The sequence below is a fragment of the Pteropus vampyrus genome, unplaced genomic scaffold, assembly GCF_000151845.1.
Source record: "Pteropus vampyrus isolate Shadow unplaced genomic scaffold, Pvam_2.0 Scaffold100, whole genome shotgun sequence".
NCBI classification, from domain to species: domain Eukaryota; kingdom Metazoa; phylum Chordata; class Mammalia; order Chiroptera; family Pteropodidae; genus Pteropus; species Pteropus vampyrus.
The window spans coordinates 3,558,860-3,583,729 of NW_011888881.1; the positions used below are offsets into that span (position 1 = coordinate 3,558,860).

The following is a 24,870-nucleotide window of genomic DNA, read 5'->3' on the forward strand; positions in this document are numbered from 1 at the left end:
AGGCCCAGAACCCACGGTACCTCCCTCCCAAATCCACTGTGCTCCTGAGGCTGTTTTCCTTTTTGGAGGCAAACAATTTAAATTCACATTTAGCACTCCTGTTGCTGGAAATGTTTACTCCTTGGTGTATGGCCACCTCCCCCTCTTTTTCCGTCTCACTGCCCATCCCCTCCAAAATGCCAATCCCCATTCCCCTTCTTTTTACAGAGCCTTCCTTGGTCCTGCCTGATGCACCCAGATTCTGCCCTTAGTACAGGAGCTGGCAAACCACAACCTGTAGGCCAAATTTGGCCTGCAATCTGTTTTTGTAAATAAAGTTTTATTGGAACACAGCTTGTTTACAATCACTTGCCCATGGCTGCTTTCTCACTACAATAGGGTTGAGTAGTTGCAAGAGAAATCTAACTGTAAAGTCTAAAATATTGACTGTCTGGCTCTTTACAGAGAAGTTTACAAACTCCCACCTTATACTATGAAGATGTTCTTCTAAACACACAGTTCTCTTCCTAAAATAGTCTTCCCCTGAGATATCTGAAAAGTGCAATTCTTACTATTGTAATATGTCATCTTGAGGAATTATTTGTTAAAGTTTTAACAGGTTCATAGGATATAGTCCTTTTAACTGCAAAGGATTAGAAAAACAACACTGTGAAATGGTATGAGTGATATAGTAGAAAATTTAAGAAAGATCTGAAAGGGGCAGACACCTCTTGGAGAGTTTTGGCCGCAGACGGAAGGAAAAGCTGAACGATGGCTGGAGCGAAGTGGTAACTTATTGTGCCAACTTGTGGTGATCACAGTGTGTGAAGCATGAGCACCCAGCAGGCACTCAGAGTTTTCACAACTGCCGCTGCCCCACCTCCCAACAATGGGGAAGTCAGAAGAAGAGGACTTTCAAAGGTCATCAGAGTAATAAACCAATTTATGGAAACAGTTCAGCCTAGGCAGTTATTGAAAAAACAGAAGCAAACAATGAGGTGCTATGTTCACTAATTAGATTAGAAAAATAATTTTGAAAATCTGATAGTATTCACACAGGCTAGAGTTCAAAGGTCACTGCAACCCACCAGGCTGACAGCAGTCGGTGCTTCAAGGCTCACTGCAGCTCTCTCTGTTCAGCATCATCGCAGATGGGCCCACAGCCAGGAACCCTCTCCCTTCCACCACTGACCTACTCCCACCCATCTATGGGAGAAAACTTCAACAACTCAAAAAATCACATTGAAAAAAAGTTTATTTAAAAAAGTTCTAGCAGCAAGAACAGTAACAAAACAAAAGGAGAGACGGACAAACAAAACAAGAAGGAGGCTGTGTCCTACGGGACTCATCTCCGTGCTTTAATCGAGTTCTTTATATCGAGCAAACATGACTCTTCGCACAGCATCTCGGTAAGTCTCGTTGGACTGTCTCTTGCTGGTTCTTCCTGGAGCCCCAACAGCGGGCCCCCTCATCCGGCCTTCAGTCTGTAAAACAAAGGCAAACAATGAAGTGAGCTCTATAAATTAAATTAGCCTCAGAGCTGGCCTTTGACTACGAGCATTTCGGGACCAGTAAAGAGCAGGATATAGGAGAATTTTTAGATGTTTAACAAACACTCAAGATGAGTAAGGAGGGCGGTGACACCAGGATTTCGGGATACAGGATTTGACACCAGAAATATCAGAAGCCAATCTCCTATAGCTGGCAATTTCAGAGGGGCACTAAGCCAACGCAAAATGGGCAATGTGTCCTCTTGTTACTTTCTCTACTCTTCATGAAAACTGAGGGGGGCCAAAGCCCTTCCTGTGAATGAGGACTAACTTCATGATCCTTAAATTGAGCCATCTAAGACCTCGGATGACAATCCCTCTCAGAGATGCCTTTATACCTTTTATTGCTAGTTCCCTAGATCTTTTCACCAAATGATTCTTCAGTCTCAAACTGCCTAATTCCCACAATGCCTCACCTCTTATTGCATGTAAAAATAAGATGAGCCTCATTCTAATTTCTCTCTCCCTTTTGGGTGCAGTAAGCAACCAAATGGCCAAGGGGCAGCATGCATAGCTATACCCAGTAACCAAGATTGACGGGTTCCTCAGCTCTCATATCCTTACCTAGCAATGGAGAAAGCCTAGCTAAAAGGCAGGGAAATAGCTCTGGGCCACAGAATGAGAGGAAGCTAAGTACAACCCAGGTCCGCTGGGCACCCTAACAAGATGGAAAACATTTCACCTCTTCCGCTGAAGCCAATCCAGGATGGCCATATCCGAGGCCTGCTCCCTTCCTCCAGCCAGTGGCTTGTTGGGCACAGCCTCCTTTGCTGCTGTTGTCAACATCTTCTTTACCAACAGGTTTACGATCACTGCAAAAGAAGCAGACATACTTAAACACCATTACTTTCAAAGCAATCTGTTTGTGAGCCTAATAAAAACCTCTGTCCTCTTGGTTCAGATTTGCTTCCTCTTATGCATATTAAATGATATCTCTAAGTGTTTGCTATCTATACAACAGGCTCCATCCTGGAGATACAGAGATGATCAAGACTTGACCCTGTTCATGTGGAAGGAAAATATGTCAACAGATGGTTATAGCACATTGAAGAGCTCAGCCATGGATGTGGCAACAGAGGATCTGCTATGGAAATAAAGCAGAGGGAACATAAACTGTGAAGGGGCATCATCCAAAATGACAGTAATTCCAAGGTACATCTGAACTGGGTCTTGACAGATGAGGAGCTTACGAACTAGAAAAAAAAGCACGAGAGGAAAGAAAGACACAAGCAAGGAGAAGTGAAAGAATACAATTTGCCCAGGAGAGGAGCAGCAGTAATTGACAAAAGGCCACTTGGGTCAGACTGTGAAAATACTTGAACATCATGCTTGAATCATGACTCTGGATTTCCTCTTTCGGGCAACCCCCCCCCTCAACCAACAAAAAAAAAAATCCTGACTGACACCTTGGCCTCCCTCTAGGCAAGGTCTACCTCCACAAAAAGACGAGTTTTAGGAGCTGATTTCTGTTTACAAAGGTCATTCTGGTGGTAGGGTAGAGAATGGACAGAAGAGTGAAGAGCAAAGATTGAGATTAAGGAGTCCAGTTTGAGGTGAGCTAGAAAGCGGGGCAAGGCTTAATTAGAAATGTGGCCACTAACAATACAGGGGATAGAGGAGGAAGGCTGTGTCACAGCAGGTGGACCGTGACGCAGTGATATTATTACTCTGAAACAGAAGCACAGCAGGAGCAGCAGGACTGGACTGGCACAGGATGTGGGATATGACACTGAGTAACTGTTTGGGGTGAGAAGCCGGAAAGATGTCCAAGAGATCGAAATGCCCAGGAGGTAAACAGAAGCAGTGATTTCGAGCTCAGAAAACAAAACCGAATTAAGGTGAAGCCAGAGAACCTGTTAATTTGTTAGTGGCAGCTGAGGCTTTGGGTACTTTAAACCAGGGGTCCCTGACCCTCAGGCCACAGATCAGTACCATCTGTGGCCCGTTAGGAACCAGGCTGCACAGCAGGAAGTGAGCTGAGAGCAAGCGAAGCTTCATCCGTATTTGCAGCCATTCACCAGCACTAGCATCACCGCCTCAGCTCCGCCTCAGATCCCAGGCATTAGATTCTCATAGGAGAACCGGTCCCTGGTGCCAAAAAGGTTGGAGACCGCTGCCTTAGAACTCCAGGTCAAGAGGGTGGAGCAATGAGAATAAAGGAAAACTGAGGGCAGAGGCCTGGAGAATATCTGGAACCACCCAGAACAGGAGGAGGAGCAGGAAGGAAGATTGAGGAGGAGGAGAGCCAGTAGGATGCGGTGTGAAGGGTTCGGAGAATAGAGAGTCTCCTGCATCAAGCCCAACTGACTCAGGGCTAAGGTGTCCTTCTTCCTCCTGGCTGACTCCAGCACCTTAGTCCGAGTCCACCGTCTTTCAAATTGCAGAGAATGATCCAATGAGATCTTACATCGCTTAGGTTGTCCCACATTAACACTTTTTAAAAATGCAAATAGAAGAGTAGAATAAAAACAGCACAGTTTATTGCCCACAGTAAAAAAGTATTTTTAATGAAGATTTCTTTTCCAGTTACACACAATTACTGGACCATGATTCAAAAATAACCTCGTATGGTGGGCTGTGAGCAAATAAGCTGAAACACCAGAGCCCCAGCTCCATCTGACCTCCTCAGGGGACTTTCTCCATATGTAACTTCTCTCTTCCCCACAAGCATAATCTACCCTGGCTTCTAGTACTTTCACTTAACAACATATAGGTCTGCTCAAGTCTAACTAGATCGATACCTTGCTTATCATCATTTTATAAGCTTCCACTGCCCTAAGCCAAAGTCTTAGCATGGCATTCAGGGGGTATGAACTTCACGAACTGGCTTCCAGATCTGTTGAGCCAGCCTCATCTCCTGTCATTCAACCACACATCTCTAGTGTTTAGCTCCATCAGGCTTCTTAGACCTTCCCAAATGCATCATGACCGCGCTCCCTCTCACCCATGGTGGACACAGTCTCCTCCTACTAAAATGCCCTCTCCTTTCTATTAGGTCTCTGTGTCTGCCCTGAGACACAGAGTCACCTAAGCCTTCCTCATTCTGTGTTCAGACGGGCCAGGACAATGCATGTCTGTCCACTTGAATACGCCTTGCATTTAGTGTAGCATTTGTACCCAGCGGGTTATCAATGAAGTCTATAACTCAGGGCCCACAACTTGGGGGTGACCTCACTGGAAACACGCACAGAGAGCTAGAGACCATATAGCTCTATCGGCAGCCAACCACTTATTCAGCACCTACATGTAACAATGGAGGTTCCCTGGAGAAAAAGCCCAAGACTATGGCATGCTCATTGGGCCCACAAGGAGGCACAGTATGACCGAAGAGGGGAGTAAGGGTTTCCAACAACGGCCACTCCAGCCCTGGCTTTGAGCAGCTAAGCAGCCAGCCAAGCTTCCATGCAAACATACATATTCCCTGTGTAAAGACAAGTGGCCAAAAGGCTGGAGAGAACCTCACGCTCAGAGTTCAGGCAGAACCTGCTCCTGATAACCTCACCTCCCTGAGACCGAAAACAGCAGCGCCAGCAGAGGAAGAGATGGTTTCGTCATTAGGTCTTGAGGGCGACGCTGAGTCAAGAGCTCCTGGCTTACCTGTCAGTTTCCCTGGAGTATTTAATTCGTTTTCTTTCTGGAGAGTCAAAAGATTGGAGCTTTTCTCTGCGATCATTTCCTCTTTCTTTAAACTTTCCCTGTTGGTAAGCAGAAGAACAGACCCTGAAATTTCCATCTGAGGGACAGAGGAGTGAAGAAGCTTCACTTTATTCCTGATGATTCTAATGGAAAGGAAGTTCAACTGGCAACTCCCAGATCTCTCACTCCTTCATACAATCTTCCTGAGAAAGCAGTGGCTCCTTTCTTTGATTGGCCAACTTGGGAATAATAATAAGCTGGTAAGTTTGGCTCAGCTGTCTTTTTTTCTTTTGAGGAGAAAGAAAAGATCTCCCATAGGCCTCCACGGGCTGATTCCTTACCATCACCTACGGCCTGCCCTGGGCTGATGGAGCCTGAGGTTGGGTAGGTGACCTGCCTTATTGTGTGGTCTAGGTGGCAAGCCCGTTTGGCTTTCACGGGAAAACTACTTCCTCTAACAGCCTTTAGTAGTAATAAAAGGTGTTACTTCAGCAACCCTATCTAACACTCCTTGATTGATTTTAAAAGCTGGGCAGGAAAGATGAGTGCTATTTACTTGATCTACCCAGAGACCCTTAGCACTAGCTTTAAAAAATACCAACTTTATTAAGGTATAATTTGTAAATCATAGAATATACTTGTTTTAATGTAGTTTGATGAGTTTTGAGAAATGTACCATCTCTCAGGGCCTCTGCATTCTCTGTCTTTAGAACAGCCTACAAATTTTACACCAGAAAGCAAAGAGCTGTAGTCAAGGCAGTACCAGGGCGCTGAAGCTCACCTCCCGTTCTCTCCTCTCCAGATAGGCTAGCTCCTGCTCAGACTGTTTTATCTTCCGGTGGATTTCCAGGTTTTGCTGAGAAGAGAAGGCATTCTATGAGTACAGGTTTTAAAAAATGCCTCCAGGCCTTTCCCAGTGGCTACTTTAAGCCTGATGGTCAGGGCCCTTTTCCCTAATACCTTGTGCAGGTCTGAGAGCTGCTGGTGTTTGATCAGAACTTCTTTATTGGGGAACTGCCTTCTGCAGAGCAGACAAGCCAGTTTATTCCAGTCAGTGAGTTTGTCTTCTTCGTTCTCCTTCTTGGTTGGCTCCTCTCGCTGCTGGGGCTGCACTGTGCGGAGCTGAGGAGGAGGGGGCTGCTCCTCCTCCTCATCTTCCTCATAGTCACTGTCCCCTCCATACTCACCCAGGAGGCCGATCAGCGGGTTTACCACTTTAGGCTGGAAGGAGAAGGCCAGGGATTAACACCAAACTCAAACTCAACCTATATTTTGGGGCCTGTTTTCTGGATATTCTGATATGGGCATCTTGTTTCTTCCTTTAGTTTGAATGATGAGCTGGGTTCATAACAGGCCCACTGACCACACTGGTCATTTCTCAGATGGAGGCAATGTGGTCAAAGCTTGACTTTTCTCCTCACTCATTGAGGTAAGCCAGAAAAGTTCCCTTAGAAGTGACTCTAGCAACGGAATGGTGAAGAGAAGGAAAAGAAAGGGGAACCGAATTAGTACATAGGAGAAGAGTTACAAAATTATAAGTTCCAAAGATGGAAGAGAGAGCAATCATCTCCAAGTCACTGTAATCATGGAGAAGAGGAGGGACACATTTTATTAAGGCTACAGGAATCTCTAGAGCAAAAAGGATTTAGGAAGTAGACTAAAGCAACTGAAGGATAAGCACTCAGGTAGACAGATCCAGCTCCTGGGAAAGGGAAAGGCAAAAGCGTGGTGAGGACAGAAGCATTACAACGAACTGAATTAATGATGTGGAGCAGGCAAAGAGTGTTTATCAGCAGCTTACAGAAAACTTAAGACAAGAAACATGAGGGCCAAGAAAAAGGGTTTCTTTAGTTGTTTAGAAGAGAAGAATTAACACGATCAAGATTATAACTTAAAAAAGGCCAGGCATGCTCTGGTCTGGTGGGAACGGTGCGGTGTCAAGGGAAAGAAGACAGATCACTGTCTTTGATTCTCCAGTTATGTTCCTATTAGCAGACAGGAAAATTTACTTCATGCTTATACTCAAGAGGAGTTCTTTGGGAGACACAGAGAGCTAAAGGACCAACACCAAAGTGAGACATCGGCCTTGAACTTCCTTTCCCACTAGGAACCAGCCCCAGCCTTAGCCCAGGGCATCCGCTCAGCCTTACTGGTGGAGGACTCTCTTCCTTCTTCATAGTGGGAGGCAGGGGCTTCTTAAAGACATCCTCTGGGGGTGCTGTCCCCTCACTGGCATTTTCCTGAAACTGATCAAACCAAAGGTAATTCTCTTATGACACTCATAATAGTTAGGTTAAGAGTTAACCCTGTTGTAATTAGTCTAATTTTCCAAACCTCCTGTGGAGGGGTGGGGTGGGAGGTGTGTGTGGGGGAGAAGGGGTTCTATGGAAGTAACCTCACAGGGTGATCTGATCATAAATTCCTCACTGGGCAGGTCGTGGTGGGTAGTCATGCCCCAGGGCTATAACTGCTTTAGACAGGTTTTAAGCCAGCCCTGTCCATTGTTTTCATGCATCTAGGTTAACCTACCTTTGAAATACTAATAGTAATACCCCTCTCAATAAAGCACATAATCAAGGGAAACAAAAGAAAAAATAAACAAATGGAACTACATCAAACTAAAAAGTTTTTGGACAGCAAAGAATACCATCAACAAAACTAAAAGACGATCTACTGAATGGCAGAAGATATTGCCAATGAGACATTAGATAAAGGGTTAATATCCAAAATTTACAAAGAACTCATATAACTCAACACCAAAACAAAACGAAACAAAACAAAAAACCCAACCAATTAAAAAAAAGGGCAGAGGACATGAACAGGCATTTCTCCAAAGAGGACATACAGATGGCCAACAGACATATGAAAAGATGCTCAACATCGCTAATCATTAGAGAAATGCAAATTAAAACCACAATGAGATACCACCTCACACCTGTCAGAGTGGCTATCAGCAATAGCTCAAAACAAAACTGGTGAAGGGCTTAAGAAGTACAAATTGGCAGTTACAAAACAGCCACAGGGATGTGAAGTACAGCACATGAAATATAGCAAAAAATAATGTAATAACTATGTACTGTGCTAGGTGGGTACTAGACTAATTAGGGGGATCACTTTGTAAATTATATAAATGTCTATCGACTATACTGTACACCTGAAACTAATATAATATTTAATACCAATTCTAATTAAAAAATAAAAATTAAAAAACGAGTAAATGAAATGTTGTCAAAAAAAAAAAAAAGCACATAATCTTGTTAACTATCCTGTAATCCAATCCCCACCATGCTTTCCCCCACCTCCTTAATTTCAAATGTATAAAAGAAGCTGTGAAACTGTTATTCTCTCCAGCATTTGAGATCTTGTTTCCTGGCATGTTGTCAGTTTTGCTCAAATAAACTTATCAAAAGCCTCTACAGATCTGGATGTTTCTTACATCAACATTCCTAATTTGTGAAATAGCTATAATGTTGTTATGATTTCAAAATAAAAAACCTTTAAACATATAGCATTTAGTATATATTGAGAGATTATTGTCAGGAACTAGATGAGACATTTACATGCATTATTTTCGTCAGCCTTTACTACAATCCTCCTAGACAGACATTAACAGCCTCACTCTAGAAAAGACTGGGTGCTTGCTTTGGCAGCACATATACTAAAATTGGAACAATACAGAAAAGATTGGGAATATGGTTGGAAAAAATAAGTAGCGAAAGCAGAATCTAAACATTAAGCCAATGTGACTCTAAAATCTGAGCTCTCAGCTTGCCCCGTCAACAACTACCACTATCAGAAGGGAATAAAAAGACTAGTTATGAATTGAATAGTAAAAGCATTCATCCGTTTTTACTAATATGTAACTGGTGTGAGGGTAAATCAATATAATTCTTTGGAAAATAATTTAATTTTATGTTAAGAAATGTTAAAAATGTTCAACTTTGATCTTGAAATTTTATTCTAAGGGAATAATTTAAAAGCAGAAATAAAATGCTAAATGGTGTACATTATAACAGTGTAAGATCAGGAAAAAAGACAAACGATGCAGGAATGATAAAGAAAACAAGGGTACACTTTTACCAGTGTATCATTTTTACCAGTGAGGCACCAAGATAATAATTTAAAAATATTACAGACATAGAAAAACTATGATCAAATATAAAGCGAATAAAGAATACGAAATGGCATCCTCTGCTAAAGTAACACTCACAGAACTGTGTATACAGAGTCCAGCACTGAACAGGGAACATAGCAAAGGGAAACTGGAGCTGAGTCATTGTTCTACCACCTACAGTTTTTGCATTTGTAAAAGACAGTGACCCCTGGCTGTAAGAGGCAAGGAGACTGCCTGGTTTTTTAGCAAATCACATCTCAAACCTCAGTCTCACAAGTCCGCTCACCCTTGTCACTCCTCTATCTTTTTTCTCCTTGCCATCTCTTTTAGACGTTTCCTTCTTGCTACTTGACTTTCCTTGACTGGTGGGTTTCTTCTCCTTGATCTCTTCTTCCTCAGGTGACCCAGGGTCCTGGGGCACAAAGACTTCTTGCTGCAATACAGTGGGAAACAGTTAAGTCTACAGAATGCTTCACTTCCTCAGTGATTCCAGGTCTGAGGAGCACAGTTTCCTTCTGGGGGAAAGAACAGGTTTCTCACTGCCAAGCCTGAGAAGAGACCATATCAAATAATCTAAACCCACTCCAAGCAGCCAGGACACATCCAGACCACATCCAGACCACTCCCCGTCGCTTTTTCCAAGAGCAGCGCTGTTCTTACCTGTAATGCCACAATGGTTTTTCAGATAGGCAACAGTTAAAATAAAAGTCATCATCTTTAAAATCCACCTGAATAAATACAACTCAATATAAGATCTAAACTTTTTAAAACACCAGACTAGACATGAGGTACAGAAAGTCAAAGCAGCTGCCTAGAATGGAGAAATATTCAGTTTCCACAGATTTAAACTTTTCTACTTTTCATGTAATGAGCAACCAGAGAATCCAGGGCATAAAATCTTCAAAGTAATAATTAGAGGTACTCTTCTCAAAAGAATCACTGAAAAGGTAAACACAGCCCAAAACTCACCTGGGTGTTGGGGTCATAATAGGTTCCTGCCAAAGGGTCATAATAGTAGCCAGTAGCAGAATCATATATGTAGCAGTCGGATGATGCTAGAGGGAATAAACCAGAGCCAACGTTAGTACCTGGCCAATGAAGCCCTTGCTGGGGACTCACCAAGAATGAGGTTGGCCAACCCAAACGGGTGCAGAACCTGTGGGTGGCGCTCTCTCTGAATGAGCACCCCCAGTCAGCAGCATCTCCTGCTAACTTTGTGACCACCAAGATTTCAATTAATGAGTAGTCAAACCAGAAAGAATAGAAATAACACAAAAGTCACTCACACTGTTGTCCTTGTCGATTTGTATCTGAAGACCAATCTGAATTTCTGCCACCTCCCCTCCTATCTCGGAAATATTTTTTACCCTAGCAAAGAAAGGCAAATTAAAATCATAGAACTTCCAATAGCCATTAACCTATAGTCAGCCCTGGAGAGAATTCAAGGTCACTCTTTTAGTCACTGGAGGACTTTAGCAGAACACTCCCCAACTGCTGAAGCATACCTGATAGTAGTGCATGTGGTCAGAATGGTCCCCAGAATCATTTCTGCAACAAACAATACAACATGTCAAGCGCCTGCTACCAAAAACCACTTGGGAAGTGCCTAACCCTATAGACTGGCCAACTCTCTTTCCCCCATTTTGCAGGTAAAGGAACCAGCGCCGACAGTAAGCAGGTCTGGCGGTGCAGAGACTCCCGAGGGGAGGAGCAGTGGGACTTCTACAAAGCCATGTGCTGGAGCGAAACAGCAACTGAGTTGAGGGTGCAAGAGCCAGACTGTCCCCATCCCTGTAAGCCTGCCTCTTTGAGGCAGCCATTTCCCAGGTACCTCTCTTGGGCCGAGATGAGGGCAGGAGTAAAGAGGAATCAGAGTTCCCAGGGCCACTGGGGTTTGAATGAAGTCAGGGAGTGGGAAGTCAGGACAGCATTTCCTCAGGATTCTAAGGGACAAGGCTGTAACAAGATTTTTCTGCACATCCAAGACTATATCATCACTGAGTACATCGTTGGCACCCAAAGATACCAACCAGGCAGTCCCAAAGGGGAGGACTAAAGTACCTGGACTCTGATTTAAGGGAAAAAAAAATCTACAGTATCTGCACATATCTGAAGCAATGGCTCTGGGAACGCATCCTGTCTTACCACCTCTGCCTTGCCAGCCAGGAACAGGAGTTTCCTCGCAGAACCCTGAGCAGAGGCAGCACAAGCGAACCCCACCCCTCTGCCTTACCTTCGTTTGCCAGTGGCCAGGTTTACAGCTACCATCTTGCCATCAATGCTAAATGGTGGATCAAGGTTCTGCAAGATCTTCACTACACGAAGAGCCTCCTGGGGAACCAAAGACACATGTGAGCCCAAGGAGAGAAAAGGCCATGTCCTCTGAAAAAGAACTGAATAGGAATTTTCTTTCTCAAAAGGAAAATCTACTAAACAGTATGTTCTGGTCATTACTGTCATAGGAAGAGCACACTGGCAAAAACAGGCAACTCTTAATGAAGGGCTGATCAGAGCAGTGGTCAGAGTAGACGTCAGTTGTTGTTGTTGTTTTTTTTAAATTGGAAAACATTTTATTGGGTTAAGCATCCCTTTTTCTGAATTATACAGATTTAAGATTTGCTCCAGAAGAGAAGACAGCATAATCAACTCAGATTTATGACTTTGCTTTTTGTTTTCGTTCAGTTTCTGGGATATATTTCAGAAACTCAAATCTTATTCTTTTAGGCTGCAACTGTCCTTGTATCAGATCTAGTTTACAAAGTCCCTTGTGATTTTTGAGCATGAAATCTAAGAAACACCAATGATTTTCATTATCATCTTCATGTTACTTCCATAGAAAAGGGCCCCACAACTAAAAACTCAAGCCACAAGCATATTAAAGCAACACTCTGAGGAAAAAGACATGTCCTGTTACCATCAAATATAAAACCACCTGTGGTTGAGTAGAACAAGTTTGTGAAATTAGAAAATTTACTAAACACTTTAAAGGTTCAGTACTCAGATTCTTCACGAGTGACTAAGTTTCTCTTTATTTTAACTGGAGATTATAAATGCCACAAGACAAAAACTGATCTGGAAAACCACTCAGAGTTCTAAGTTTCAAGGGTGGTTGCTTCACCTGAATAAACAGTAAACCCGAAGGAAAGAACAAGAGGGGTTATGATACCAAGTAGCACCTGAGAATTCCAACGGTAAAGAAATCCTTTAGACCTTCTTGAGGTTTCTATAGCCAGCTGTCCCTAGGCCACTGCAAGGTGGGAGAAACTCACCGCATGGGAGTCAAGGTCAATGAAGCCGTAGGTGTGGCCCATGGGGCCCGTTCTGTTCTTGATAATACGGACGTTGGCAGTAGTAAGGCGGACGTAGGGCTCCAGCACCTCCACGATCACCTCAGGAGGTGTGGAACGATAGATGCGTTTGAGCATGATTGCTGAATGCACCAATGAGTGGAGAGAGACAAGGGAAGAGAGAGAAAGGTTAATTTTTAAAGTCCTCAGAACCTGATTGTCATTTTTTTTACTGCAGATGACAGCAGATACTACTTCCTCTAGCAAGGCTGGTTCTATAACAAAATGCTAGTCAAATAAAGACTTCGTGATTTTCTTCACCAATACTTAGAAATCTAAAATTATGTCTTGCTGCATTTTGTTTCGTTTTTTAAAACGCCTACAGCACCTGATATTCCTAGGTGGTCTCCCCTTGCTGCATTTGAATAGCAACTTGCTATTTGAAGAATGAGGATTCCTTCAGCCAGTTACAGCAAGGCTGACAGAAAGCAGAAGCCTCTACGATCAGGCTGAGGGAAGCAGCTGGTCCCGACCCAGAACACAGGCCATCTATGCCAACTGCAGTGGTCACAGTCTGGCACATGCCCTGACGAACCACTTACTTTTGCTTTCCCCATCCTGGCGTGTCTCCCCCGACCATGGCTCCTTCTCTCGGTCTCTTCGGAAGGCAAGCCCTTCCCTTCGAGAAGGAGGCAGATACCTTTCTGCTTCTCTTTTTTGATGTCCCAGGCGTGGTTCTTGTCCTTCTTCCCGCTTTTTGGGTTCAGGTTCCTTATCAATGGACCTCGGGGGCTGGTTGGGTTGTTTTTCTGACGATGCTGGTATGGATGTTTTCTGAGGCTGAGGGTAGGTTATTAATTCTTGCTTGGCCTCTGTCACTAGAGGAACAGAAATAGAAAGAGAATCTCCAGGAGGTTTTATCCAAAATACCCAAATGCTGTGCTTCCCCCTTATCTGCCATCAAATACTGATACTGCAATACTTTTAACAGTCTCAGAAATACCTATGAAAAAGTCCTGACAGACTAAGCAAAGCTAATGAGACAGCACATGGCCCTTGCTAGAAGTTTGGTAGAAACATATATCCCAAATACATCTAGGAGCCTTGCTTCTTCCGGGGTTATGGGACTAAGACAGCTGTCTCAAATTCTGTAAGACCACAGGACAAGCCAAGAAAAGACCTATCTGCACATAGCTCATTCACATGCAAATAATTATAACGGGCAAATGTCCTTCAAAATATAAATGATTCCTTGCAAATCTCTTTCTATATGTGGACAATCTGCCCAGTTAACTAGGGGCATATTTTTACAATTAATTCATTCTTTGAGGGTTCGCAGGAAGTCATGTGACTCAAAAAGAGACATTCTATGGGAGCAATGCAGAGATTAATAGCAGTGACAGGCAGCAAGTGAGCACTTGTGTTATGTTTCCAGGTTAAAGATGTCTCAGCCATTTTAGCGGTAAGGTGCCCAGTGGTTTTCATAAACAATCTCTTTGTTAGAATAGACCAAGAAAGAAGTCTTTTTTGAGGGGAAAAAAAAAACAAACCAATTTTGCCTCAAGTAATACAACAAGCTAAAAGCCTCAGTTATTTATTGACCTTCCCACATGGTGGTTTGGTCTCTAGAGCAGTCAGAGCCTTCCCCAAAGATTTCCAAGAACACCTGCTTCACAGCCTTCGTCAGAGAGTAGAATTTCCACTATCAGCCAAAAGCCCAACTGAGAAACTATGCATACTATGTTAGGCTGTTCAGAAGACTACATGGATATGCACCGGACTGTATTTTATAGTCACACCCTAACTTCCCATAAGGGATAATATCAGAAACACACACATGACTGTCACTATTACAGGACTACTGCTATGGACGCCTTTAACAGTCTCGTTAAGGTCGTCTACCTAGAGGTTCTCTGGAGAAATTTAAAGTCAAGTGACTGACATGCTGGTAGGTTTATTCTTTTATAAAAATAACGTACACCCTCAATCTTGATTATTTTCTCTTTTTATATTTTTACTGTTACTTTAACACATTTTTTTTCTGTTGAAGATCCTAAATTGTTCACATAGAGTGTAAATGAGAAATAATATCAATAGCAAAAGATTACAATAGCTTCGAAGAAGTGAGGGGTCACATGGACTAATGCCACATTGACTCTAAGCCAGCCCTGTATCCTTAAATGTACTCTGACTCGAGGGTCCCCAACCCCCGGGCCATGGACAGATACTAGCTGCACAGCAGGAGGTGCACAGCAGGGGAGTCAGCGAAGCTTCGTCTGTATTTGCATCACCGCCTCAGCTCCGCCTCAGAGTATCAGGCATTAGATTCTCACAGGAGCACTGGTCTCTGGTGCCAAAAAGGTCGAGGAACCACTGCTCTAAATCACAACACTACTGACCTCTGCTCAGCTGTCCATTTAGTCACCTCAGTCTGAGGAGCCCGCAACCCAGTATCTTTCCCCTGGTGGGACTCTGAAATCCAAAGTCATTCACTAAAAGGTCACATGAAGTTGCACTTTTAACCTTTTTCTCATTTAGAAAAAAAAAGTGCAGCTCACTGCCAGCATTAATTTAACACCACACGTAGAAATGCTCTGTTTTCTACGATTTGATATTTTCAGCAATTGAGAATTACTATATTTTATAAGTGGAAATATCACTACTAAAAACAGAATGCTATAAATAGAATGATGTCATTTGTTTCCAAAGACTATCAATACATTACAGAGATATGAAAATAATAATAAAAGCAAGATATTTCATGGCAAACTTTGGGGGTAAGATTAGGACTGTAATCCACAAGTTACTCGAGTATTCTCAGGGTAAACGGGAAATGGGTTAAGAACTACCGATCAACTTATATTTAAGCATGACTACTCTGAAGCAAAGGAAAGCATAAAATCTGTTTTGCTTAGTTCATGAAACACAAACCATAACCGCCACTGCCACCACCACTCACCTTCCCTTGGGCACTTGCAGAATGAACATGAAGATCGGTGTCCACCCGTGCTGGTCTTACACTGCAAGAGCAAGAGAGAACTCAACGCGACAAAAAACATTTAAAAAACCTATACATAACCGGCATGGGAACACCTGCCAAAAATGAAATAAGCCATATCCCAGATCACCGTAAGGCCGGAGGACTCTGACAGCTCCCTCCCCACCCCCTACTCACCAGAGCTGGCAGACACAACTGGCCCGCTGCTGTTTGAGAGCTGCCTTCTAACAGGGCATCTGGACTCGACACAGCCCCAAATGCCTTGCCCTGGACAAAGATTTCTATAGGTAACAAACTTAGCTAAGGACACTGGACTGTTAAATGGTTTATGGATACTACTGCCCCAAAGCCATTGCTGCTCACGGTCTGCACCCAAGATTTGGTGCTGAACTGGTTATGACAGCCTCTACTCAGGCTTGGCTGGAACTGAGAAGAATTTAATTATCAATTTCTTAAACACGTATTTTTAAAAAGGGCAAGGAAGGAGAAGGAAGACATGCAGGTTGTGCCTTTAGCAGCTATTTTGAGAATGTTAAAAGGAAAAAGAACAATCGCTAGCCCGGAACAAGGGAAGAAACACTTTGCAATGTGAATGCAGCTCTTGTCTGAACCTATGAACAAAATGGCAAGCATATTGGCTCAGTTCCAAAGCCCCTGAACTTTTGCCATTGAACTTCCAAGTGCTACGAGGGCAGCGTGGTGCCTAGCAGGAAACCAAAGGGCAGGACCCATGAAGAGGATGCTATATGGGGAGAGCCTTGTAGGAAAAAGTCTGCCGGATATGGAGGAGAGGCAAGAATAATGGCAGCAGCGACTAAAAATTAAATAGCACACATCATGTTCCATGCCTACTTTACATGTCGCCGTTACTGATCCAGACAACTATCATCTCCACTTTGTAGATGATGAAACTGAGGCCTGGAGAGGTTAAGTAACTTGAGTTAAGGCCATTACAGTCAATCGTTTCATTGTTCCCTTCTCTGTGAGCGGATCATATACACAGCCCTGACCACTGTCAAGTGACTGTGCTGCCCCACAGGGTGAGAGCGCTTTCCTAATCCACTTTCGGCCTTGGCCAATGGAGTGTGAGTGAACGTAAGCTATAAAGGCCTGGCAGAACCTTTAAGAGCTACAGCTTGTGCTAATGAGCCCCCTGTTCTTTCCCTCAGCCAGGAGAACACCAGTCTCACATCAGAACTGCTCCTTCCACCTGAGCCCCAGGATGAGAAGCCATGGAGCAAAAGTGTTGGCAACGACCCATAGCCACAGACATGTACTGCAAGTGGAGAATATGTTTGTTTTAAGTCACTAGGATTTGGGGGCTATCTGCTATTACAGCAGAGCTCTAAGTGGCAGAGCCAGGATCCTAACTTCAGTAGGTGCAATTTAAATACCATAAAATTCGCCTGTTTTTAGTGTCCAATTAAATGATTTTACTATATGGTATGGTGCAGCCATCATCACAATCTAACTTTACAACATTTTCATCATCCAAAAAGAAACCTAGTAGACTCATTTCCCATTATCACCCCCAGTCTCATGGAATTGTGCAATATACTATCTTTTGTGCCTGGCATAGTTTTTTCAAGGTTCATCCACGTTGCAGCATGTGTTAGTACTTTATTTCTTTTTATCGCCAAATAGCATTCCACTATATGGCTATGCCACATCTTGTTTATCCAATCATCAGATGATGGACACGTGGGATGTTTCCAGCTTTTGGCTATTGTAAATAATCCTGCTATAAATATTTTTAAAAAGTCAGTGCATGCCATATAAGGCTAAAGATTGCATACGAAGAGCTGGCACCTCAACCTTTCCAAAAAAAGTGCAGAAATTAAAAGTACCTCTGAGATAGCTAGCTAAGCAAGGGGCCTGTTATTTTAAGGGACAATGTAACCAAGCTATTCTGTTCTTTTAAGCAATAGCCTTGGTAATAGCTATATAATTCGGACATCAGATATCAAGACTTGTTTTATGCCAGTTAACATAAAAAAAGAGTCAAAATTTTCTCTTTAATGCTAGTGCCCTCCATTTCCAATTAAAAAAGAAACAATAGAGTGCATGATAGTTGATATTGAAAATATAAAGGAGGGGGGATCACCCAGAATCCTAAGACATAGAGGCAAACACTATTAAAATGTTATATGTTACCAAAATTCTAATGGTCTTTTTCTTGCAGAAATGGAAAAGGTGATCTTAAGATTTATACAGAATTGCAAGAAACTCTGAATGGCCAAAACAATTTTGAAAAAGAACAAACTTTTGCAGGACTCACTCTTCCCAATTTTAAAACTTACTATAAAGCTACAGTAATCAAAACAGGGTAGTACTGGCATAAGCATAAAGATATAGATCGACAGTATAATTTTGAATCTATAGAAATGAACCTTTAGATCTATGGTCAATTGTTTTTCCACAAGGATGCCAAAACCATTCAATGGGGAAAGAATACGTAAGTCAACAAATGGTGCGGAGACAACTGAATATCGACATGCCACAGAATGACTGAAGTTGGACCTCACATCATGAACAAAAATTAACTCAAAATAGATCAAAGATCTAAATATAAAATCCAAAACTATAAAATTCTTAAAAGGAAACGGAATGGTAAATCTTCATGACTTTGGATTTGGCAATGATTTCATGACACCAAAGGACAAGCAACAAAAGAAGAAAATAAACTGGACGTTATCGAAATTAAAACTTTTGCATACCAAAGGACACTATCAAAAAATTGAAAGACAACCCACACCATGGAAGAGAATATCTGCAAATCATGTATCTGATAAGGGATTAATATCCAGAGTATATAAAGAACTCCTACAATTTAACAACAAAAAGACAAACAACCCAATTAAAAATGGGCAAAGGACTTGAATTAACATTTCTCCAAAGATATATATAAGAGGCAACAAATGCTTGGAAGGATGCTCAGTGTCGCCAGTCATCAGGAAAATGCAAATCAAAATCACAATGAGATACTATTTCACACCCACGAGAATGGCTATTACAAAAAAAAAAAAAAAAAAGGAAACAAATGTTGGCAAAGACATAGAGAAATTGGAACCCTGATACATTGCTGGTGGAAATGTAACACGGCGCAGCCACTATCTGTGCAAAAACAGTTTGGTGGTTCCTCAGAGTTAAAACAAAGTACCATGATACAAAAATTTCACTCCTGGATATATACCCAAATAAACTGAAAAGAGATATCCAAACAAAAATTAGACACGAATATTCATAGCAGTCTTATTAACAATAGCTAAGAAGTGGAAACAACTCAAAGGTCCATCAACTGATGAAAGATAAATAAACAACATGTGGTATAGCCATATAATATTACTGAGCCATAAATGTGAAGTATTGATATGGGCTACAACACGGATGAACCTTGAAAACATGCTAAGTGAAAGAAGGCAGACATTAAATTCACATACTGTATGATTCCACTTATATAAAATGTCCAGAATGGGCAAATCCGGAGATAGAAAGCAGACTAGTGGTTTCAGGGACTAAGGAAAAGGGGAATGGGGAGTGACTGCTTAACTTGAGTAGACACAAGGTTTCCTTTTGGGGTGATACGAAAGTTCTAGAACTAGATAGTGTAGAGGGAAGGTTGTACAACATTGTGCATGCCACTGAGTTATATGACTTTAAATGAATAAAATGGCAAATTTGATGTTATGTGTATTTTATCACAATTTTTAAAAAAGTTAAACGCTTTCCTAAATTGACATCTTAAGGTAGTCTATCCATGAAATATGAGTGCTTTGGTTAATGACAACCACAGTTATCCAAATTGTATTTCATTGAGATTAATAAAATACCAAGCTAAAGTTTTACTGATTTTTATTAAGTTTTACAATACTTTTAATGAATCATGGGTCAGAAACTTCATAAATCTTTCATAATTATTTTTGAAACTAAGTAGTAGCAATGAAAAATGACAAATTATATTTTCATGCTCATTTTCATATATTTTCATGCTCAATTTCATGCTCAAATTGGACTTCTAATGAGTATAGCCTAAAGTCTGCTAATATGCCATTCCACAAGAATATGTGAAGTTTAGCAGGGGTAAACTGCCATGGTACCTAAAGTTCTGTATCCTTGGAAACCTCTGGGTATCCAAAAATGTACATAGAATCAGCCTCTCTAAATGCACCTTTCCAAACACTAATTTGGCTGTAATCACCCTGAGGATTGTTGAGGGACTGTTATTCTTTCAGTTCATAATCGACAGAAAGTGTGACATATATCCTTGGAAAAGTATTTCCAACTGCAGGCCCAGAACCCTCTAAGGCCACAGCCAGCAGCTGGGAAGTAGGAACTATGGATGGCCTTGCCCTGACCTCCAGTTCATCTGAAGTGAACCAAGGAAGAAGAGCTTTGCCCTTGGCAATGCACATACCATGAGCTGTGATGTCAGATCCTTATTTCTAAGGAAAGGAATTCTTGGCACTTACCCGTTTACAGTACCAAAAATCCGGGCTCGGTACATACGCGAGGGTGACCTCTTTGTCATGGATCATTAGAGTTCCCTGTGAAGACAAAGACAGGGCCATCAACATCGATCCTCAGAGACATGGAGAGACAGGAAGGCACAGAGAGCCTTTCCAGTCCCCAAGCTGAAACATTTTACAAAGAGTGAGCTTATTCATCAGCAAAAGGAAATGGCTGTTTTAAGCCACAGACTCGGGGCAGTGTGGGAGAGCAAGCTCAAGCTTAGGGAAAGGGAGAAGGTGAAATCAGTCTTCGGCCTTGGCTCCTGCGGGTTGGGGGGCTGTCCTTGGGCAGGTTAGGCCCAGTCTATTCGTCCAGAGGTCATGTGGTGTACTCTCGTATGAGCCCCAGAAAGTCTCCGCCTGGGTCAGGAGCTAGTATACTACCCAGGAGCAAACTCTTCCTTCTGCAGCACAGAGGCGCAGGAGCCCTTTCGATTCTAATCTTCTTCTCCATGGCTAACTCAAATCTCCTTGGAGGGGTAGTAAGGGCTCTTAACTTTGGTGCCTGAAAACTTTCTTTGGAACACTGGCTGCATGGCAAAAGCACCAGGATAAAGAGGTACAACACTGAAGACAGGAAGGAAGAAGGAAGGTGAAAGCTTCACAGCGGGTCACATGTTTATCTCAGGAAACTGAATGGCTGGCGGTGGCAGCAGTGGTGGTGGCGGTGGCAGCAGCATCACTCTGGCTCGGAGCCTACAGAGCGCGCTGGCCATGAGATCTGAGAATCAGTGATTGGCAAATAAGCACTTCGGGAAAGTCCGGCACAGGAACAGGTGGGGAAAGGGGCTCGACAGGCCTGCAGTTACAGAACTCCTTTGCCTCTGCATTTTGGACAAGTCACAGATTTCACATGAAGCAAAAATTAGTTTTGTTTAATAAACACTAGCCAGCAGATTCGCGTTAAAGCAGAGGAAAAAATATCTCTGCCTACTGACAAGGGACCCTCCCCACACTTGTAAGTGAACTAACCGAGATGCGACTCTGGAACTAGCCCCTGCGCTGTTCATGCTCCGCCCTCTAGGGTCCTCTGTGTCTCCTCAGACAGGGCTCTGAGTTATACAAGGCATTTCTTTGCAATTGGACCTCAGTTTCTTGCTTGAATCCATACATCTGTCAAATAATGCTTTACCTCTCTGCTTTTCACACCAAAAGAGTCAAGAGAAATACATAGAATAAAATTATTGTCTTGTCAAAACCAAAGGAAAACTGCCTGCCTACCTAGGTCCTAGAATCTGGTTTCTGAGAAATCATCTCCTGGCTTGTTCCCAAGGCTAGAGGACGATAATAAAATTTTGCTAACATTTATTAGGTGCTTACTCAGAGCCAGAAACTGTTAAGGGTGTTATTGTATTTAATCCCCCAAGTGATCCCATGAAGTAACATTATCTCTACTTTACAGATGAGGAAACATGTCAGAGAAGCAAGGTCACCCAGCTGGTGAAAGGCAGAGCTAGGTTCAGAGCTGGGGCCATAGAGCAGGGACCTCCTGCCACATCCGCTACCTCCTGCTCAGTATTCGGGAGAGGAGCTAATCCAGAAAGAGCAAAGCTCTGGCAGGTAGGGAAGGTCAGGAGAATTGCTGCTGCTAAGTTTCTACCCTCGAGATGGTGTCCTTCCACCCAGAGGCAGTATACCACATCATTTAGAAACATGGACTCTGGGTCACGGTCCCTAAATGCGAATCCTGCCTCCACTCCAGGACTTTCAGTGAGGTCTCTAACTTCTTTGCACTTCAGTTTCCTCACTTGTAAAGTAGGGATGACAGTACCTACTTCATAAGGTGGTTATGATGATTAAGTAAATTAACACATGTAAGAGTTTAGCATGGCATATAGTGAAGGCTCAATAAATGTATTTCAAGACCTAAGTGCCAGACACGGACCAGCACCAGCAGCGGAGACTAGACAGGGTCAAACAGTCACTCACTTCATCCCCTTGCTCGTCGGGTAGTGATATTTCACAACTCATTTCACCCTACTGAACGAAAGCCCATGCTTTCAGAGGGAATGGTCGCTGCGCATCAGAACCTGCATCTTTATGACAGCACTTAGCATTAGCTGTCAATGGCTGGGCCAAATTTTGGCATCCGGGCTAAATCTTGCTGGCTTTTTATTATCGGTACCAAGCACACATAGTACCTGGCACAGAAAAGGCACTTAGTAAGTGCTTATGAACAAAGACTGAATGGATCCACCTGTCCCCAGAAGACAGGCGTGCATAGCGCACAGTGGCTCTGGAGGGAGTACTGCTGTCACAGAGTACGTCGTACACCCAGCCCATAAAATGTGTGGGTTGCCACTAGAACAGTGAACAGTGCCATCGGAACAAGGCACTACTGGGAGTTACAGTCAACTGCAAATTTTGATTTCACCACTTGGAGGCATTAGTAGATGCAGGAATTTATAAGGCAAGGAGCACTTTATACTTCCCAGGTAACAAATACACAGTTTCAGGAGCTGTAGATGACTTTCTCTGAGGGTAGGAAAATAAAATCCCCCTGCCGGAAGTACTCATTGGTCTATCAACTTTGAGAAGATTACCTCTGCCTCATGTATTACAAAGGTGATGATTTCTTATCCCTTAGAACTAAGGCGGCCCTTTCTTTCTGATCTGCACATAGCTCAACATAAGGCTGCCAGAGACCACTGCTAAAGAATACGAAATGGTTTTAACATCACTGTTGTTTTAATAAGAACAAAGACACAAGAACAACTTGAATGGAAATAACCAGGTTCATCTATGATTTCATTCCCCAGCTGTTATCAAACATAGGCAGCCCAGACACACCAAGTGCAGGTGTGACGTACACTATATCCCTCCCTATCCCTGCGATGTCCTTTCTTCAGATTTCATAGAGCAAAAATCTGCCAATACCTCCTAGGGAAGCAACCTGTGGGGTAATAAATGGGTAGGATGTTTTCACCACTTTTTGGTTGTCCATTTTTAATTGTCTATTATCTACCATCTTTGCATATTAGAATTTTCATTCATTGATTGACTTATTGGGTCATTTATTAAGCTCTCAAAGCAAAGGTACCATGAAGACCACATGTCTGATAACCAGGTCTGGCTCCTAAAAAGGCACCAGATATTTCAAAGGAAAACCAAAGGTATAGTCTTTCTCAGTAGTGTTAGATTAGGTTTAGAGGAGGTTAAAATGTGCTAAAATCCTCCCAAGCCAAAGCCCCTGCCTGACAGTCATATACAAGTGTTCCTAAGCACATCCCAAAGGGTCTGAAAGTCAAACTGCAAAAAGCTAGAGACACTCGCCCTCCTGACAGTAAAGCAAGTCCTTCTTCTCCACATGAGACACTGCAGGGGAGCACACTCTGCATCTCAGGGCTGCTGAATTCAACACCCACATTTCCATTTCTCTTTTTAGCTGCTGCTCTTGGAGACTTCATAACTCCATTTTGTGACTGTCAATCTGTGAGAAGGACTTGGGTCAGAAAATTAAAACTCTACACTACGCTCCAGCTGGCTCATAATCAAGCCCAAGGATTCTTAAGGTGCTGGGGAGGTGCGAGGCAAACAGACAGGGAAAAATGGAACATTTGTGGCCAGGAGCTCCGCATCTTTGTCGAAGACCTCCAACACAGGCACAGTCACAGTTAAACTCTGTACTGAGAATATGGTTGCTGTGTGACATCAAAGATCATCTCATTAAAGCATGGAGAGGCAGACAGGATCAAAAGGCAGGGAAAAAGTATGTGAGCCTTGTGAATACAACTCACACTGAAAACTCAGCAATCTCTCTTCGTAGATTTGTGCTTCTTCCAAACACAGGATGGGAGAATCAGGTTACTGGTGGCTGAGAACTGGTACTGTTTATCAGAGATAGCAATCTTTATTCACAAAGCAATTACCGTTTATACAAAGGCATTCTTCATAAATGTCATCTCGCTCCATCTTCACAAGTAGGGCATATATAAAACCTATTTCCACGAGGGAAAGTATGGCTGAGATACATGGAGCAGCCTGCCAAAGATCACAGAGCTAGTTAGCAACGTACAAAGCTGAGTTTTCTTTTTACCATATTGCTTCTTTTTTGTTTTTAAATTTCCAGGGAGCCGGCCAACTCATAATACTTGCTACACCAAAGAGGTGGCTTCTGATAAAAAGAGGCACAAGGTAAAGTCTAAAGAGATTCATAAGCAACGGACCTATAGAGAGTTTTTAGAGAGACTACCATAAAGACCCTGCCGACCCCCAAACTAGCCTGCTCAACGGGGTCTTTATGTTCTTAAAGCACCTACAACTACTTGTGCCTAAGACAAAGAAGGCTGCTAATAAGTAGCTGCTATCAGGAGTTTCAAAAAGCATGACAATCAAATGGACCTGCAGAAAGAATAAAACAAGAGGAACAAAATAACAGGTTTAAAACATATGTGTGTCATTCCTCTTCGCATAAAAGGGTAGTTTTTATAGAAGTGTTCTGCAAGGCAACCAGGTTCATTCTTTCTGGGGCAAGGATCTGCTTTAGTCCAATATTTTGTAAAACTCAGCATTCCCAAAGGCCAAATACAAAATGAGACGGGAAGAGGAAAGGAGGAGGGGGAGGGAGGGAATACAGGCCAGAAGTCCTGAGGGAAGCATAGAATGCTCTGTGACAACTCTGTAGCTTTGTCCTTTCGCCCGACAGGATCTGAGTTGCCCTCTGAGCATCCAGGAGATGAGGCCCTGACAGGACCTGCACTGGAAACAGATCCCAAACCAGGGTCCAACTTAAGGTAGATGGGCAAGAAGACACCACCTTCTTGGCTGCCACTTATCTTGAGATATCTTTTCTTGTCCA

General features: G+C 42.8%; 1 protein-coding gene across 5 annotated transcripts in view; it reads right to left on the reverse strand.

Annotated features, from left to right (window-relative positions):
• Positions 1–1,214: 1,214 nt before the first annotated feature.
• RBM6 (RNA binding motif protein 6) overlaps positions 1,215–24,870 on the reverse strand; it is a 100,594-nt gene continuing 76,938 nt past the window's right edge. For 2 of the 5 annotated variants that reach the window (XM_011364724.2, XM_011364722.2), the window contains 15 exons: positions 20,034–20,108; positions 15,526–15,586; positions 13,169–13,444; positions 12,549–12,709; positions 11,513–11,610; positions 10,785–10,827; positions 10,566–10,647; positions 10,249–10,334; positions 9,566–9,712; positions 7,316–7,411; positions 6,126–6,386; positions 5,947–6,021; positions 5,127–5,224; positions 2,212–2,341; positions 1,215–1,463 (listed from right to left, as the gene is read on the reverse strand). In XM_011364724.2, the coding sequence (XP_011363026.1) occupies positions 1,338–1,463; positions 2,212–2,341; positions 5,127–5,224; positions 5,947–6,021; positions 6,126–6,386; positions 7,316–7,411; positions 9,566–9,712; positions 10,249–10,334; positions 10,566–10,647; positions 10,785–10,827; positions 11,513–11,610; positions 12,549–12,709; positions 13,169–13,444; positions 15,526–15,586; positions 20,034–20,099 (1,806 nt within the window). In that variant the 5' untranslated portion in view covers positions 20,100–20,108 and the 3' untranslated portion in view covers positions 1,215–1,337. Of the gene's footprint in view, positions 1,464–2,211; positions 2,342–5,126; positions 5,225–5,946; positions 6,022–6,125; positions 6,387–7,315; positions 7,412–9,565; positions 9,713–10,248; positions 10,335–10,565; positions 10,648–10,784; positions 10,828–11,512; positions 11,611–12,548; positions 12,710–13,168; positions 13,445–15,525; positions 15,587–20,033; positions 20,109–21,044; positions 21,209–24,870 lie in introns of all 5 variants that reach the window. The other 3 variants (XM_023533354.1, XM_023533355.1, XM_011364723.2) reach the window with 3 other exon arrangements.